The sequence below is a fragment of the Rhinichthys klamathensis genome, unplaced genomic scaffold, assembly GCF_029890125.1.
Source record: "Rhinichthys klamathensis goyatoka isolate OS25496 unplaced genomic scaffold, OSU_Roscu_1.1 h1tg000145l_1, whole genome shotgun sequence".
Taxonomy (NCBI): domain Eukaryota; kingdom Metazoa; phylum Chordata; class Actinopteri; order Cypriniformes; family Leuciscidae; genus Rhinichthys; species Rhinichthys klamathensis.
In genome coordinates this window covers 593,590-611,044 of record NW_026606680.1, presented here as the reverse complement: position 1 = coordinate 611,044, position 17,455 = coordinate 593,590, and the positions used below count along the sequence as shown (strand labels likewise).

Here is a 17,455-nt window from a genome sequence, read left to right as displayed (position 1 = left end):
TAAATCATGGTGAAAATGTGAAGGAAAGAAAGAAGTTAAGGGGCTGACAATTAGAGGGGGTGAAAGTGTAGCAGAAGAAAGAGTACTTCTCTTTGGATAAGGTCTCGGTCATTAGGGCTTCTTTCTTTCCTGCAAATGTTATACCATTGACATTTCCCGCAAGATGAGTCTTTTATTCCTCTATAATGACCTCCTAAAGGTTAATTATCCTGTTTAATCTCAAACCCTCGCCCTTTACTGTCCTGAGTCAGCTATCTTTTATAACAAAGCTTTGTTGACAGCTCTCATGCAAACCTTTAAATATATCTAAGTCTACTGTCTGATAAATTATAAAAATCAATTGAGGCGCATATTGCTTCTCATATCACCATGTAAACACCGATACTAAAAAGTACTAAACTTCTTCAAGTATTTTTCTCTTTGTCTGCACACTGATATAAGTTTGTTTGCTTTTCACTGGGAGCCGTTTTATTGCATCACTACAAGGATTTTATTGAAGTGGACTTTCTGTGGCCATAAAAATATTGTCTCTACCATAACAGGATATTACATTTAGATATATTCAAAAAAAGTTTTGTAGTTGTGTGTACACTAGATTTAATGTGACTTTGCTGAGTAAATATATATAGCCAATCACATATGTTATAAAGTGCTTATTGAAAACTTAGTATTGCAGTATTGTAATATTGTGTTGTGAATGTAAATACCAAATAAAGATCTTTCAGTTCTTAACCCACAATTAAAGTTTTATTGTTGAATGTTGTCCATGTTAATCGTAATAGCCTTTGGTAAAGTAACCTTTTAGAATCTTGCGTCATTCACAACTTTCCAATAATAAAATTAGAAATCTCTACGCATGAAGGTTAATGCATACACCCACACACGGTATTTTTACACACGCGCGGTATGACCAACTGATGTGGCGCAGAACTATGTCAGTTGATTAAAATGCTTTCAATATGATGGGATTCACTACACTGTAAAAAAAATCTGTAGAAATTACAGTATTACTGGCAGCTGCTTGCCAGTAACTTACTGTAGTTTTAAATTTATGTTATTTACTGGCAACAGTTTGTTCAAAGTTAAATGAACATTGAACATTAACAAGTCTTTATCTTTACAGAATAAAACTAAAATAACAGCCTCATGCAAAGCATTCTGGGAACCAAAATCTGAAGGAAAAAAAACAGAAAAAGGTTGAAGAAGATTTCTGGTTCCCAGAATGCTTTGCATTAGATTGTTATTTTATAATTTTATTCTGTAAAGACAATGACTTGTTAATGTTTAATGTTCATTTAACTTTGAACAAACTGTTGCCAGTAAATATACATCAATTTAAATCTACAGTAAGTTACTGGCAAACAGCTGCATAACTACAACAATTTTTTTACAGTGTATACTTCAGGGCACGTAAAAAGCACCCAACTGTTTTTAATATCTGAAATAAGGCACAGATTTTATTTAAGAGATGTGGGTGTATAAGAGAAATAGAAACAAAGACAGAAAGAGATACAGATGTAGCTAATTTTGATGAAATATGTATGCAGGGCTTAAATTCTGCCAATGGCCGGTGCCAAAATTTACCGGCCAGAAATATTTTATACCAGCCATGACACAAAAACAGGCAGTTATGAGACCAAAATTTTAGATACCAGTGAAAATTTACATTCCTCTATTCCAATTTGACACCACAGCTAACTAATATAAATTTAATAGCCTACATTTTTATATAAAGACAAGTAAACAGTCAGTAATAAAATAAGAACAAACAATCAAATTAAAAGCAAAAGCACAAATACAATACAATAGCCTACATACAAATGAAGTGCTCTTCAGCCAGTTCTAATAGTTTTCAGGTACCGGAATTTAATAAAGTAGGCTAATCAAATAAATAACACTGCATAGTCTGCATATCCTTTTTAAAGTTTAAGAGCAGTGAGTGATTTTTTCTTTGTCCTTTGTTGTTTGGTTAACATTTAAAATGCAGACAGTAGCAGTATTATTAGGATGATGTCACTTTAAGACCGAATGCACGCACGGATGACTTTGTGTGTGTGTTCCCTTAAGACATAACCGACTATGTTTACTAGGATACATACAGTAGCCTATGTTTTTTTTTTTTTTTTTTTTTTTTTTTTTTTAATTTGTCCATTGAAGCACAGGTAGGCGGCTTTCAGGTCGTGCACTTCGGATGTTAAACTTCCCACACAGCACGTGAGTAACAAATTCCCTTTCCCTTTCCAGCGCTTGAATATTTTTCATTGGAAAGGCTGAAACTTTCGCGATGATGAAGCACTGACCCATACGTTCACGTGCTATGGTAATTATGGTAAATACCAAAAGCCGACGTGGAAAATGCCCATGAACACCCCCACATGTGGTATTTTCCACTGGGCAACTCAGGCTGTGTCCGAAATCTCCACTCAACCACTACTCCCTAACCCCTATGTAGGGGGTAGGGAGTAGAGCACTAGTGAGCTCACCAGCATAATAGAAACACCACTTTCGGACACTACTCGATCGTCTCTCGGCGCCGTTGATTAAACGCGCCATCATCTGTCAGCTGGTGCCGAGCCAGCTCTGGGCTAAATAGATTTTTTTTAATAAATACATTCCATTATATTGAGCTTATTTCTCCAAAATTGTAAAATTAAAAGTCATTTCTGGCCGTTTCTGTTATAATGCGTTACTCCACACATGATTATAACTTATAAACATAAATAAAATTAATACACATATATTTTCATTTTCGCGCCACACCGTTTTCTCTTGCCTGTCGACATTAGGAAAAAAAAAACAGATCTACGTTATCAAATATCTTGCTCATAATACTCTTAATAAAACAGCTTTTAGACTGTGGAGATGCCGGTAACACTTTACAATACGGGTGCACTAATATGCATTAATTCATGTTTAACTAATGCACAGATAATCATGAGTTAATGTATGATTCATGAAGAACTAAACCATTAATTAATGAGTACTGCATCAGCAACTAATAAAGAGTCTATATGATTAATAGATTAAGTAATACATGAATTGCTATTAATTCAATGTGTCATTGTGTATTAATTCCTTAATAACATATTTTATTAACTAATAGTGTAAATTAATGTGTTAATTACCACAATTAGTCAAAGCTGTGCACTTCAACTTCCAGTTGTCTGCTTTAATTAATCATTAGCTAATGATTTGCAAAGGTATCATTATGTTATGACTTTACTTGTTGAGGCACATCATTATTAACAAGTCATTTAGTAATCGTAGTAATTTACACATGAATTTGCACTAACAATGAAGTAATTAATCATGTATTGATGCATATTAGTGTACCTGTATTATCTGGAAGTTGAAATACAAGGCTTTGGCTCATTCTGGTAATTAACATATTAATTAACACTATTAGTTAAAAAAATGAGTTATTAGGGAATTAATTCACAATTACATATTTAATTAATAACAATTCATGTATGAACTAATACATTAACCATACAGACTCTTAATTAGTTCCTAATGTGGTAATGATTAATTAATAGCTTAGATAATCATTAGTTACACATTAATTCAGTATTATCTGTGCATTAGTTAAGCATGAATTAATGCTTATTAGTGCACCCGTATTGTAAAGTGTTACCGAGATGCCACTCAATATTTATCTTTTTTGTTTGTTTGTTCTCGTGATTCAGAAGATTTTGCGGATTAGCAAAAGAAACAGGATTTCTAGACACAGAAAACGACGTGCTGTTCTTGCTACGCTAGCGAGACGTCGTCAAATTGTAAGTTAAAGATGAAGATGATGCTGATCATATATGATATCTATGATGCTGATAGGTCTTTTACGATCAGCGCAATGCATGATGGTATGTAGGGCTTGGGTTAGTGACCATCGGTTGTACACTACTTTTCAAAATGCATTCTGGGATACATTGAGTGGACTATATAGGGTATAATAATCATCACTATACATTCGGACAGCACTACAAAATGGCGAGTTCACTATATAGTCCACTATATAGTGAATAGTGGGAGATTTCGGACACAGCCATAGAATATTTTGTTGCACGAGTTGCCGAGATGAGATAACCTTTGATCTTTACAAAATAGCGGAGAGCAACGCGAGAGTCGTGAATGGTAAAAATATGTACTATTCGTGATCTAGAAAATATACAGCATATTATTTACCGTTTGAGTTTTGATTAATCATTTTCTTGCTGTAGCAGATGACTTAAGCAATCTAAAATAGTTTTAGCTAAATAACAGGTCTGGATCTCCATCTTTTTACCACATCACGACAACAAAAGCACTTGAACGCAACACACTGGTAAGTACCAGTTCACAAGTGGAAAATATCATATTTTCCATAGCACGTGAACGACCAACTGTACAGAACGTTGACCGACCGTAGGCTTCTGGTAGGGACGTAGACTCGTAAGAGCGAGTGGAGAGGGAGCTGAGCCTGTGGTAGATCTGAAAGCAAGCATCAATGCCTTGAACTTGATGCGAGCAGTGACAGGTAGCCAGTGCAGAGAAATGAAGAGAGGTGTGACGTGGGCCCTTTTGGGCTCGTTGAAGACAAGACGAGCTGCAGCGTTCTGGATCATTTGTAGAGGTTTAATTGCACATGATGGAAGTCCAGCCAGAAGAGCATTGCAGTAATCAAGCCTAGAAATGACCAGGGCCTGGACGAGAAGTTATGTTGCATGCTCAGTTAAAAGGCCTGATCTTCTTGATGTATAGTGCAAACCTGGATGATCGAGCCGTCTTTGCAATGGTAAAAGTGTATTGAGGTTGTGACATAGTATTATTGTGCAAGCTGTGGAAAGAAGAGTGTGGCGAGCTGGATAAGGCTGGGTGCCGTGAGAACGCAGCGAGGCCGGTGGCGTGATCGATGAGCATCACCTGCGTGCCGCACCGGTCTCGTATCTGATCTGCCCCTGTAATCAAATGTGTGTGTTTATTGCCACTAGTGTTCATTTCAGCTGGAAATATAACTGTAGCTAATTGGTCCTGCTGGACAAGCTCAGTGAAATGTGAGATCACACTAAAGCACAAGAGGTATTAAATGAGATTGTGCTCTCTGCATGATGAGTGCAGAGAGGAGAACCTTATATGAATATTTCATAAGGATTTGACAACTCTTGTAAATAAAAATGGAAGAGTTTGACAGTGACACCTTATGCATTTACCCCATTGATCAATATTATAGCCTAGAGCCCAACACAAATCAACCCATTTAGCAGCATTTGCACAGCCCACAAACACACACACTGGCTGTGGAAATTAATAATTAAAATGCTCATTAAGCTGGTGATTAAAACAAGTAGATAATGGAATACGAGAGCGGGAACAGTGGAGGATAAGAAAGAGACGAAGGCAATTTATCATACACAAATAAATATTTCTGTTCCGGTAGGCTGGTTTATTTACTTGAACAGCCCGTGTTTGAAGAGGGGGATAAGGAAAGTAGAAAGAGGAGAAAGGAAGTAGAAAGAGCTTGTTTTCCCTTAAGGCACTTTAAGTCAATCACATGCACTTTCATTTTCAGAAAGAGCCTCATTTTTGTGGCACCATCTTTATTTATTATTTAAGATTTGGAAATGGTGCCACTATTTGTTTGCTGTTGTTGTAACCACTGTAGTACTCTGCTTCATTTTATAAGCAACCACTTTTCAGGGAAGTAACATAATTCTAGAACAGTCTATGTGGCTACATTTTTGCAAAACTCAAAAAACATCTAAACACACATCACTGCAGTTTTCTGACATGGACACTAGTAGCAGTAAAATACCTAATTTTATTCATTTTCACACAAATTATGACATTTAATTGATTAATAAAGACTTATTTTTGCACGGTTCCCTGCACAATGTTATGTTATGACCTCAAAAAGAATATATTTTGATGTTTCCATGATCCATCACATAACCAGCTCTGTACATTTTCCCTGCCATAGTAAACTTGATCGGTAGCTCATCTAGTACAGCATTACACGTGGCGGAGCGCTCGAGTACGAGTCCCGTGAAACACGAGTCATGACTTGAGCTCAAAGACTTGTAGATGCAAACTAAAATGGCACGGTTAATGCGTTTTTATCTCACATTTGCTTTTGTTAACACTATCAGTCAGTTTTAGTTTAGGCTAGGGTTTACAGTAGTGTAGGTATGTTATTTTCAAATGTGATAGAGCATTAACCTAGCGCCACACGGACATTTCATATCTGAACTGCCACACAAACAACAACCAACGTAATAAAATGTTAATGGGTGCTTCTCAAACGGAAGGCTGTATCCTAGTGAGGCTTTGTCCTTACTAGTCCAGTCCTTATAGGCTTGTTGTCCTCCTCAGATAAAATGCTAGAATGAGACCGTCTAGTAGTTAATACAATGTATCCTTTTTTTCTTGATTTACCCCGGAATAATGAAAGTGAAATGTGACAACATGCCCCATTGGTGGGGTACATTGTAACATGTGAGGGGCACATTGTAACATGACCATATGACAGCTTAAAATGTTATATGATCTAATCAAAAAATATATATATACAAAAAAATGCCATTTTTTAATAATTAAACAACATTTTTGAGTTTGACAACGAACACACTGGAAAACACAGCTGTACAGCATAGTTCTGACCATGGACTCTCAGTCTTTATTCAACTTTTTTCTCATGGTTTCTCAGTAGAATTCATAGAAGTATAGAACAGAATTGCATAGTTCTAATAGGGGCAAATTGTAACGCAGTGTTACAACATTCCCCACCTGCACAACTGGGATTTAATCCCTGCTAGTGAAGCCACCGTTTTCCACTTTTGATGTCATATCTAGCGAGAAATTACCATTGTAGTAATTAAAGTTTTTAATGTTGTTTATATGTCAATGTGGTGTTTTTAATATGCGTTAAGACAAGCCATGTGCAAATTCATGTCAACACCATTGGTGAGTATTTTGTCCTTAAATCTGCAGTGAGAAAAGACGGTGGTTTTAAGGAGAATGCAGTTTAAAATCGCTAGTGTTTCTGACGTCACAAACTACCTAGGAACCAATCACGTCAATGTGCAGGACGGGCTTTAGCATATCATTAACAGCAAACTATCAGGGGAGTCTCAGGTTATCCTGGTATATTTTTCTGTTGATATGAAAAATCAGGTACATTTAGCAAAATACAGTAGCGTGGAAATTATGTGATGTTAAGAAGAGCTTTTCTCCACTGATGTTCTGAGTTGTTCAAAGCGTTTCTAAGGATGCTGATTTTTAGAAGGCAGCTGTCTGACTCTGAGATGCGAACGGGAACGTGGTTTGTGTAACATTAGCAACACATTATTAGCTGTTTGATGTAGTCAAGCCAAAGGCTAATCATATTAATTACCGTTATGTGTCCGACGTTGTAAAGAGCGATAGCTACATAAAACGCATTACCATTCTGGTACATCGACTTGTAGATGAGCCTGTATGAGTGAGCGGAGGCGGGGCTTATTTGTATCTTCATGGATCCACGTATGAAATAAAGCAAGGGTGTAGTTACATCCAAGCTATTTTGAGGCTTGAATTTAAAAAAAATTAAAGGAAAAAACTTTTAAATATGTCATCTTGGTGATCAAAGATGAGTTTTAAGGGATAAAATTATTAACTACATGGGGACTTTAAATATTTGCTTAGTTATCACCAAAGCTTGCTCTATTTTGCTGTAGATCATTAAACCGTTATGCTGCCTCAGAAGTCTGCCCGAAATAGATTTCATGAGGTACCTTCGTGCACAAACTGAGCCTGCAGCGTCATTCAGTCCTTCAGACTGACGGCAGAGGGTCTGGACTCCATCGCAGCTTTCATTGGTCAAGGACCGCCCAAGAGGACATCTGACTGACATGTTAAGCAACCAATTACAGTTTGTTTTGTTCCACGTCATGTTTAGGGGCATGCAAATGTTGAAGTCCATACTATAACAGACAGGCATACATCTAATAAATTATTAATTCAACTGAGTTCTTCTTCAATTAGGGCAGTGGTTGGGCACAAAGTTTGTAAATCTTCTTCCGTAAAATCCTGTAGAATTCAACCAATCTGATGCCAACTCCTGAAGTGTTTCCCTAATGTGTGCCTATACATCAGACATTCAGCCAACAGTCCATGAGTGTGACATCTGAGGCTGAGACTACACTTGATGCATCCTTCAAAATGGCGACCTTCCAAGGATGCTTCCTATTGAGACAGCATTCAGTGGCGCTTGATGACGTGGCAGCCAAGATATGCAGCCTTACTATGACGCAGCCTTCTGTTTGAGAAGCACCCTATGGCCCTCACGATCTTCCTCTGAGTCCACACTTTCGTGAAGTAACGCCACTTTGACTGTGAGTAGAAGTCTGACTCTGGCCGCAGAGCTTGCACGCTTGTGGGCTTGGCAAAAGTGCGCATCGAGGGGGCATATCGGCCGGGAACACCCTTCTGAAACCTAAAATGACAAATGGGACACCCGCAAGTGCATATGAAGTGTGTCATTTGGGACAAGGCCTAAGTTTATCTGTTTTGGATAAAACTGAACATGCTTTTAGCGCCATGCAATAGACATTTCGCTTTGAAAGTGCAAGAAGCAACGCAAAATCATTTAGCAAAAATGTCGCAACAGTCTTGTTTTTCCAATGAGCCTGGGTTGATATTAACAACAAAGGAGGCTTATGGTGCACCACATTTAAAGTATTTGTGTATTTACAATAAAGATTACAGAGAGAGAGAGAGAGAGAGAGAGAGAGAGAGAGAGAGAGAGAGAGAGAGAGAGAGGAGGGAGAAATGCATGAGTCATTTGACAAGAACGCATGAGAATGAATTTTAATCAAGTCACGTGTTGAGCGTTCATCAGAGCCACACCCAGGTTGTGATATCTGGGACTCGTTGGGCTCATTGGAAAAACAGCTATTGATTTTGGCCCATTTGTCTTCATGGCAAACCTTTGGTTTTCTTCGAAAACTGACACTACTGAAGAACTGTTAGACCACTAGGAGGCGCCATATATCTGCGTCTCATATTGACGCTAAAGGGTGCCATGTGCGTTGGATATAGACGCTTTGGCAAAAGCGTCAGTATATGACGCCTTGGGATGAGAACGGGCTGGTCTGTTCTACTCTACAACTTAAAAAAAAAATCTTCTTTTGTTAGGTTAACTTATTTTATGTATTAGAAGAATTCAATCACATTGGCGAGCCACCCAAACAACTGCTCGGCGATTATGAACCTTTAAATAAGATGAATACTATTCGTCCTGGTTAACCCACATTACAAAATTCTGACGTTGTGTACAATGCATGTTTACATGTGATCAGTCAACTAGCTAAACGGACATGTAATAGAGATTGTAAAGGTCAGTGTTTTTGCCTGCTGTGCTACAACTTTGTAGGGGTCCAATGTGAGATTATTAGCTCTGATCTGTTCTGACAGGAACTAAAAGGTTCTCCTTATCCTGGTGTCTCTGCACTGTACAACAACCAGTCACAGCCTGAGAATACACACAAATACATACATATTCGTAGACATGTGTACTTTCTCTTTCGCCTTTCTTTTGGAACACAAATGAAGATCTTTTTAATGAAATCTGAGAGCTTTCTTGTCCCTCCATTGACAGCTACACAACTACCACTTTCAAGCTCCAGAAAGGTACAGTAGTAAAGACATCATAAAAGTGATCCATATGACTTCAGTGGTTTAACCTCAATTTTATGAAACGACACGAGTGCTTTGTTTGCGCAAAAAAAGCATAATTTACCACTTTATTAACAAAATATTAAACTCCAACATAAAACAGGTTAAACCACTGGAGTCACATGGATTACTTTAATGATCTCTTGACTACCTTTCTGGGGCTTGAAAGTGGTAGTTGCGTAGGCTGTCAATGGAGGGACAGAAAGCTTTTTAGATTTCATTAAGAAGATCTTTATTGGTGTTCCGAAGATAAACGAATGTCTTACAGGTTTGGAATGAAATGAGGGTGAGTAATTAATGACAGAATTTTTATTTTTGGGTGAACTAACACTTAATTAAAACTAAATCCATAATGCTAAATGATAATGAAAAATTATACCATACAAAGAGTCCTTTAAGGTTATATATAGAACCTTTTCTAAGTGTGGTAAACAATTAAATATGTCTTTGTTCTATACAGCATTAGTATGAAACACTCATTTTCATCAAAAAATAAAGGGCGGCATGGAAAGAACACCACAAACAGTGTAATCATCATGGGAAAACAGAGTAAAACTGGGAGTTGTGAAAAATATAATACACCAGTGTTTTGCATGATGAGAAAGTTGTATGGGAACAAGTGTATGCGAGCAGCTGTGAAAAATATGATACACCGGTGTTTTGTCAGATGAGAAGTTTATCTATGTATCATATTTTTTACTCTTTTAGTTCCTTTTATAACTGTTTTACTGTTTCCTTGCTTTTATTTTGTGATTATTATTATTCCTTTCTTTGTAAAGCACTTTGAATTACCATAGTGTATGAAATGTGCCATATAAATAAACTTGCCTTGCCCGTTTAGAACCTTTTCTTCTAAGTGTGTTAAACTATTAAATATGTCTTTGTATTATACAGCATTAGTATGAAACCCTCATTTTCATCAAAAAATAAAGGGTCACCACTTATTTATTTATCTTATTATCTGATGCAACATAGTTTATGGCATTTTTGTTGATGGCATGTTACATTTTGATTGTGAAGATATTGGATCTTGCAAGTGTGTTATATTTACTGTAGTGTACATGCATTTATGGTCCACTCCAAGGTTTGAAGGGTTTTTACTTGTGTTCTTGAGTACACGTCATTCCCCATAACTTAGGAAGAGTTTCAAAGATTAGACGAAATTGTATTGTTTACAAAAATTTATTCATACAAATCTTACAACACAGTTTTTTTGTTTGTTTTGTTTTGTTTCTTACATATATAATGGTGACCTTGTGTGGCTCCCATGTGTTATATTGTACTAATGATCAACACAAGACAGAGATTTATCTTAACATTTAAGTAAGGCTTTGGGCACTATCAGTCTCTGCACACCAAATGCGTTTCAAGGTTGAGAATGTTTAATGAATGCTGTACAGATAGCTACAAGACACTATGCATAAAGAAAAAAAACAAAACAACGGAAAGGCAGGGCCAGGTGGCATTTTAACAAATGAAGTTATGTGAGAAATAGGAGGTGTGTGAGCAGGTGATTGCAGCATTTGGAGGGCCACTAATATGCCATCTGAAATTGGTGGCCATTATAAAGATGAAGCAAAGGCACCCAAGCCGCTTAGCTGTCTCCTGTGTCACAAAGCCTGCAGGAGAATGCAGAATTAAACACAGATTGGTTTCACATGTTTGCACATACTAACATGCATATGCAAACAAACATGTACATATCACTCTCAAGCTTAAGCATATTTTACGTTGTCAAAAACTTGCAGATTCAGAGTAAATTATGCAAGTTGGTTTTTCCTCAAAACGTTGCACCATTCATTTGACCTTTGGGAAAATTCTTTGTCCTGCATGCAAAGAGGGATCATTACAGGATACCTCTATATGTCATACCCAACAAGCTACAGCTGTGAAATTACTGATAGTTATAACCACATAAAACAGAAAATGGTAACTCTGAACTTCAAGATGCAGAGACACATATCTCCAGTGATTAACAGCTTTATGGACAGATAACAGGCATTTGACACTGATATGAGAAGAGTGCAATATGAGAAAGATAGAAAACAGAACAAAGAAAAGAGTGAAATTCTATGAAATATTGAAATACCATATATACATTACCTTTCAAAAGTTTGGGGTCAGTAGGTTTTAAAAAAAAAAGAATACTTTTATACAGCAAGGTCGCATTAAATTGATCAAAAGTGATAGTAAAGACATTTAATGTTTCTATTTAAAATAAATGCTATCAAAGAATCCTGGAAAAAAGGTTCCCTCAAAAATACGAAGCAGCACAACTGGTTTCAACATTGATAATAATAATAAATGTTTCTTGAGCAGCAAATCATCATATTAGAATGATTTCTGATGTGACACATGAAAACTGGTGTAATGATGCTGAAAATTCAGCTTTGATCACAGGAAAAAATGATATTTTAAAATATATTCAAATAGAAAACAGTTATAATAATTTGTAATAATATTTCACGATATTACTGTTTATTTTCTGTATTTTTAATCACATAAATGCAGCCTTTGTGAGCATAGAAGACTTCTTTCAAAAATATGAACAAATCTTACCGACCCCAGACTTTGGAAGGTAGTGAAGGTCTGAAACACTGGAATCAATTCTAATGCACATGACACACACATTCATAGACAGGGACTTCAAGTCCTTTTGTGAGATTTCAAAAGGAAACAAACGCATGCTCAGTGAAAAGCAGGAAGGACTGGACAGTGTTTAAAAAAGAGTGTTTGAAGATGCAGATTTAATTGAAGTTTATAAGCACAGGAAAGAGCTCATGTTTTTCAGATACATATATAGAAGTTAAGGTATTAATGATATTTGAAAGGTGTGTGCAGAAACCGTGTTGAAAGGCTTGTGAGATTTTTAGCCACAGATGACAGTGGGAAGAACTTGACGTGAGTAAAAGAGCGTGGAAGGGACGAGAGGCATTCCTCACCGAGCCGTAGAAACTCACCAGGAATTCAGGAGGAAACTGTCTCAGCAAATCCAACAAAATTGCTTCAATCTCATCCCCATCCGTGAGCACACCAAAGTCTATGTCTTGTAGAAAATCTAAGTCGTCAGGGCTGTTGTAAATAAAAAAACTTCTTTCTTAATTTCAGGAGTGAAAGAAGGAAGGTGTCATTCAATGTAATGATTGTCTTTGAGACTATTTATTTACTCATATTCAGACTGATGTATTTGATAGACAAAGTATCGAAGCAAGCATGAATTAATAATAAATAAATAAAAATTTTATTTTGTTCAAACTAAACGACTAAACGTCCACAAGGCATATCGTTGCATTATCAGGTGCTTAAGTACAAAAGAAAAACAATATTATTATCAAAATATTCGTTTTAATGTCTTTACTTCATACATAAATACATGTTTATAAAGGACACAGGTGCGATCAAACGATCATCATAGTAGTCTTAGTGATGACTAACTTGCTACAAGAGCTGTACATGTACATGATAGTTAGAGACGAATTTGAAAAAGGCTACAAATAGGCGAGCCGCCGTCCTTTGCTTCTATATCTCTGTCTATACCTTTTGCCCAGGACCGTGGCCAGATACTTCTTTACGGCCATTTGCTTCCGGTAGCGACTGTAGCTGTCCGTGAAAACCCCGTCCGAGTGACGCTTTGAGAGCGGCTCATTGTCGTCATCTATTGTGGTCCTTCCTCTGTATTAGAGAAAAAGAACAAAGCGTTCTAGAACCCAGGATATTACAGAAACACTTGACACTAACTTAGTGAAAAAAAGTCAAAGTCACATTTGTTTGGATTTAAAGGGATGGTTCACCCAAAACTTAAAATTATGTCATCATTTACTCACCCTTATGTTGTTTCAAACCTGTATGAACTTCTTCTGCTGAACACAAAATAATATATTTTGAAGAGTGACGTAAACAGTTTGACTCCCATAGTAATTTTACTAAATGGCGCCCCCACAATGGTTAAGTTACAAACATTCTTCAAAATATCTTCTTTTGTGTTCAGCAGGAGAAAGAAATTCATACAGGGTTGGAACAACTTGAGGGTGAGTAAATGATGACACAATTTTCATTCTTGGGTGAACTATCCCTTTAAGTGTGCAAATATTCATTTAAAAAAGTAAATATTAAACAATCATAATCTATTTGTCGCAAAAACTTTGTTACATTTAGTAAATAAGTTGTATTGTATATAGGCCTATATGCTTTTGTAGGCTATATAAAAACGTTTTATAATATATATAAATTAGAATAAGTTTTGTAAAAAAAAAGTTACAATGGGCTGTTCACACAGGGTTCGTTATACACAAAATATGTTCTAAGAACTTATTTTTCTATGGAATCATTTAAGGAAACATTCCATTTTATCCTTCTACAAACATTTTGGGACCGTAAGTTTGAATGTTCTCTGAACATTCTAAAACAATTAGTTACATTTAAAAAAATGTTACACGAACATCCAACTAAAATGTTTCATGGGAAAAAAAGTTGTATAAACAGTGTATAAGTTTAGTTCTAATGTTTTGAGAACATAAGTACAGAAAACTTTGATGAAACGTTCCATTAACGTTATAACTAAGAGAACCTTTTCCATAACATTAGTTTCACTTTTAAAAACGCGTCACGAGAGTGCAGTCCGTTGCGTTTCATCGAGCGGATTTTAATGTAAGAACGAACGGAACGCGTCATTTGTGAACGCCCTCTAATTCTTCCACAGATCTAATGAATGTTGATAACTGGATAAAAGGTAATAACTATAAATTATGCATAGCAACCAACCCTAAACCAAATTAGTGATATTTATTTTTAGAGAGAGCAGGAACTGTTCTTACCCCACGCGTTTTTCCATCAGTGTATGCAGGTATTTCCGCGCTGATAACTGACCAAGCGCTTTCCTGTAGGCTTTATTAAACATCCCGTCAGCATGCCTTTCCAATCTGCGTGACAAAATACCAGATTGTACAACGACGTTTCAGTGAAGGTTTAAAAATAGGTCAGCCTTATAGCTGCGATATTCCCAAATTATAGCACTCGTGTAGCCTACATCCTCAGGCCGGTCGTTGAGAAACACCTTCTGGACTATCAGGCTATTCTATTTCGCAATTCAACTCGACACAACTCAAACAAGCAAAAGCCTCGAATGTCTTTGTAACTTGAACAATCACAGTAGTAAACAAACATAACTACGCAATAGAGTAGGCCTATCCCATTTTGGGAATGCCTAGGCTAGAACAATAGGAGTCCGGGTTAAGGAGAAGTATTATCACCTATTCGAGGGAGGACTATAAAACGTGTATGCGTCTTCAGTGACTGAAGGAGAGCTTCGAATAGTGATCTGGTCACTGTCAAAGGTTAGATCCGTTAATTCCTTGCCCTCCTCGTCAAATCCTGCCGTCTCCATTCTGTAAGACATGAAGCCATTTCAATCTCAAGTAATTATTGTGAAGTATAAGGCCACTCTGCACTTTCAAGACTTATTCTTATAAGTGCTCTAAATATTTAAGTAGCCTAAATGCATAGCCTATATTAGTCTATAACATTTAATAACAAAATATAGGAGATATTTCTGTAAAATTGCTTAGGCTAATTAATAGGCAATCAGTGCTATGTATTTTTTTCTTGCTTGTATTGTGAAATCCGCCATAAGTCGGAAAGATCACAAGATTATAGTCGTGTCTTTTAGAATTATTTACAATCAAATCAATACAAGAAAAAAAAATAGCCTATATAGCCTAATACTATACATTCTAAGCGCGTCACACTTTTGCCTTAAATCGTCCGATTCTACGCAAAAAAGAATGCATGAAACTCGTACAAGCCTTATTTAAAATGGTTAATAATCATTTCTTATCAGGTAGCCTACACTCTTAAAAATAAAGGTTCCAAATCATGCCTTTTGGGTTCCCCATGCAAAGAGCATTTCATTTAATTTTTTTTCTTTTACATTTTAATTTTCTTTTACATTTTCTTTAATTTCTTTTACATTTTAATAATCTGAAGAACCTTTTTCGACTATAAAGGAACTTTTGTGCACTGAAAGGGTTCAATGGACGTTAAAGGTTCTTCATGGAACAATGCCAATAAAGAACCTTTATTTTCAAGAGTGTATAGCCAACAAAACAAGATCTGTTGAAAATGTGTGACACTTGTCAATAAAACGCGTGTATATATATATTTTTTTATCCAACAGCCTTAAGCCAAATATCCTGTTTCGCCGTCCAACTTCACTCCCCGAAATCCACAAGATCATCGAGATCATCTCCGCGCGCTCGCAGAGACAGATGTTCAGTTTCCGTACCTGATGTTCGGATGGTTCAGAGGCGAACACACGTTGCATTGTACGAGGAGCCCGTAGATAAGGAAGGCAAGAGTCGTTTTGCTGCTCGTCATCATTCTGTAGAATAAAGACATAAATTAGAAGTAGACTTAATCGATTGGAACCATCGTGTCTAACCGCACAGACAGGTCTTTAAAACTTCCAGTCTTTGAAGCTCCAACTCCATTCTCTCCTCCTGTTACAGTATCAGGTGTCTCTGATAGCTCGCTGACTTATTATTTTTTTAAATGATGCTTCAAATGTTTCAACAGATGCACGCTCAAAACAACCCACTTTTATCTCAAACTGAATTATTTCATACAGAATAGCCTATAGAATCCCACAAATGCACGTTCCTCTCAGAAGAGGTTCACATAGCCTACCTACGGCTGCTGTCCAGTGGAGGCTGCAACCAAGAATGAGATGGAAATCTCAAGCTCGCTCTAAGACTCTCTCCTAAGCTGCTCTTTAAACTTTTCTACGCGTCACTCTATTATCCTTATGAGCACAGCGTAGATCCTATTTCCCCCCTCAGATCTCGGATCTGAAACGAGCTATCATTTGTCTTCATCCCTAATTATATTATCGCGAGTTTTATTCTCCCTGCCCTTTCTTCTGGACCCTTTTCACTCCCCACTTTAGAGATCGTGTCGACGTCATCCTCCCTACTATGGAGAGATGGAAAGATCACTGTACTTTTCCTTCCTCCATATATGGAGGAAGGGAAAGTACAGTGATCTCCATATAGGGCCCATTTTATGAAATGATAAAAATATTTACAAAACAAGTATTTACTGCTTGATTTCAGTTAGTGAATATTTTTGGTAGTAGTTTTATCTTTCTTAATTAGCATTTTCAATACGACGTATGTAGTGCATAACAATAATTTCTTCAAACAAAACAGCAATAATGTAATAATCATCATTTATTGGTTTATTTTTAATTCCATTTAGTTTAATTTCAATAAAAATGTTCATTTCAGTGCACTTTAAACGTGATTCAAAAAGTAATAATCTTTAATGAAAATAACTTCCCCTCCATCTTGCAGTGACATCTCTTCTCTACTGGCGAGAAGGCGAGGCAACCTGTCACTCACATGAAATCGACCAATAGCAAACCACAACCATCCAATCAATTCCCCATAAACAAAATCAAATCCTGTCCTACATTTATTCTTGTTTGTGCAGCCGTTTTTGATATACGTCACGATAGGGAAGAAAAGACTATCGCAACTTCTGTTTCATGACTTTAGATCGAAGAATCATTTTACAGGCTGTTTTGTAAAAGCATCTTAACTTAAAGGGATACTCCACTTTTTTTGGAAATAGGCTTATTTTACAACTCCCCCAGAGTTAAACTGTTGAGTTTTACCGTTTTTGAATCCATTGAGCCGATCTCCGGTTCTGGCGGTACCACTTTTAGCATAGCTTAGCATACATCATTGAAGTGGACAAGACCATTAGCATTTCT

General features: G+C 36.6%; 1 protein-coding gene across 2 annotated transcripts; it reads right to left on the bottom strand.

Annotated features, from left to right (window-relative positions):
- Nucleotides 1-10,907: 10,907 nt before the first annotated feature.
- adcyap1a (adenylate cyclase activating polypeptide 1a) lies at nucleotides 10,908-16,624 on the bottom strand. Of its 2 annotated transcripts, none has more exons than XM_056257845.1 (7): nucleotides 16,373-16,624; nucleotides 15,968-16,063; nucleotides 14,937-15,071; nucleotides 14,502-14,606; nucleotides 13,225-13,359; nucleotides 12,648-12,759; nucleotides 10,908-11,306 (listed from the first exon to the last, which is right to left on the bottom strand). In XM_056257845.1, exons 2-7 carry the CDS (start codon nucleotides 16,060-16,062, stop codon nucleotides 11,298-11,300), a joined length of 591 nt encoding a protein of 196 aa, XP_056113820.1. In that variant the 5' UTR covers nucleotide 16,063; nucleotides 16,373-16,624; the 3' UTR covers nucleotides 10,908-11,297. The 2 variants fall into 2 exon arrangements, with proteins under 2 accessions (XP_056113820.1, XP_056113819.1); XM_056257844.1 differs by having other exon boundaries at nucleotides 16,369-16,622.
- Nucleotides 16,625-17,455: the final 831 nt, after the last annotated feature.

Bases quoted from the DNA above. Each gene is read 5' to 3' on its own strand.
- adcyap1a (XM_056257845.1), bottom strand. From the start codon at position 16,062: ATGATGACGAGCAGCAAAACGACTCTTGCCTTCCTTATCTACGGGCTC. The intron at 15,072-15,967 runs GTACGGAAACTG...CATGTCTTACAG, and splicing joins CTGAACCATCCGAACATCAG to AATGGAGACGGCAGGATTTG. The intron at 14,607-14,936 runs GTGATAATACTT...TTTGTCACGCAG, and splicing joins TATAGTCCTCCCTCGAATAG to ATTGGAAAGGCATGCTGACG.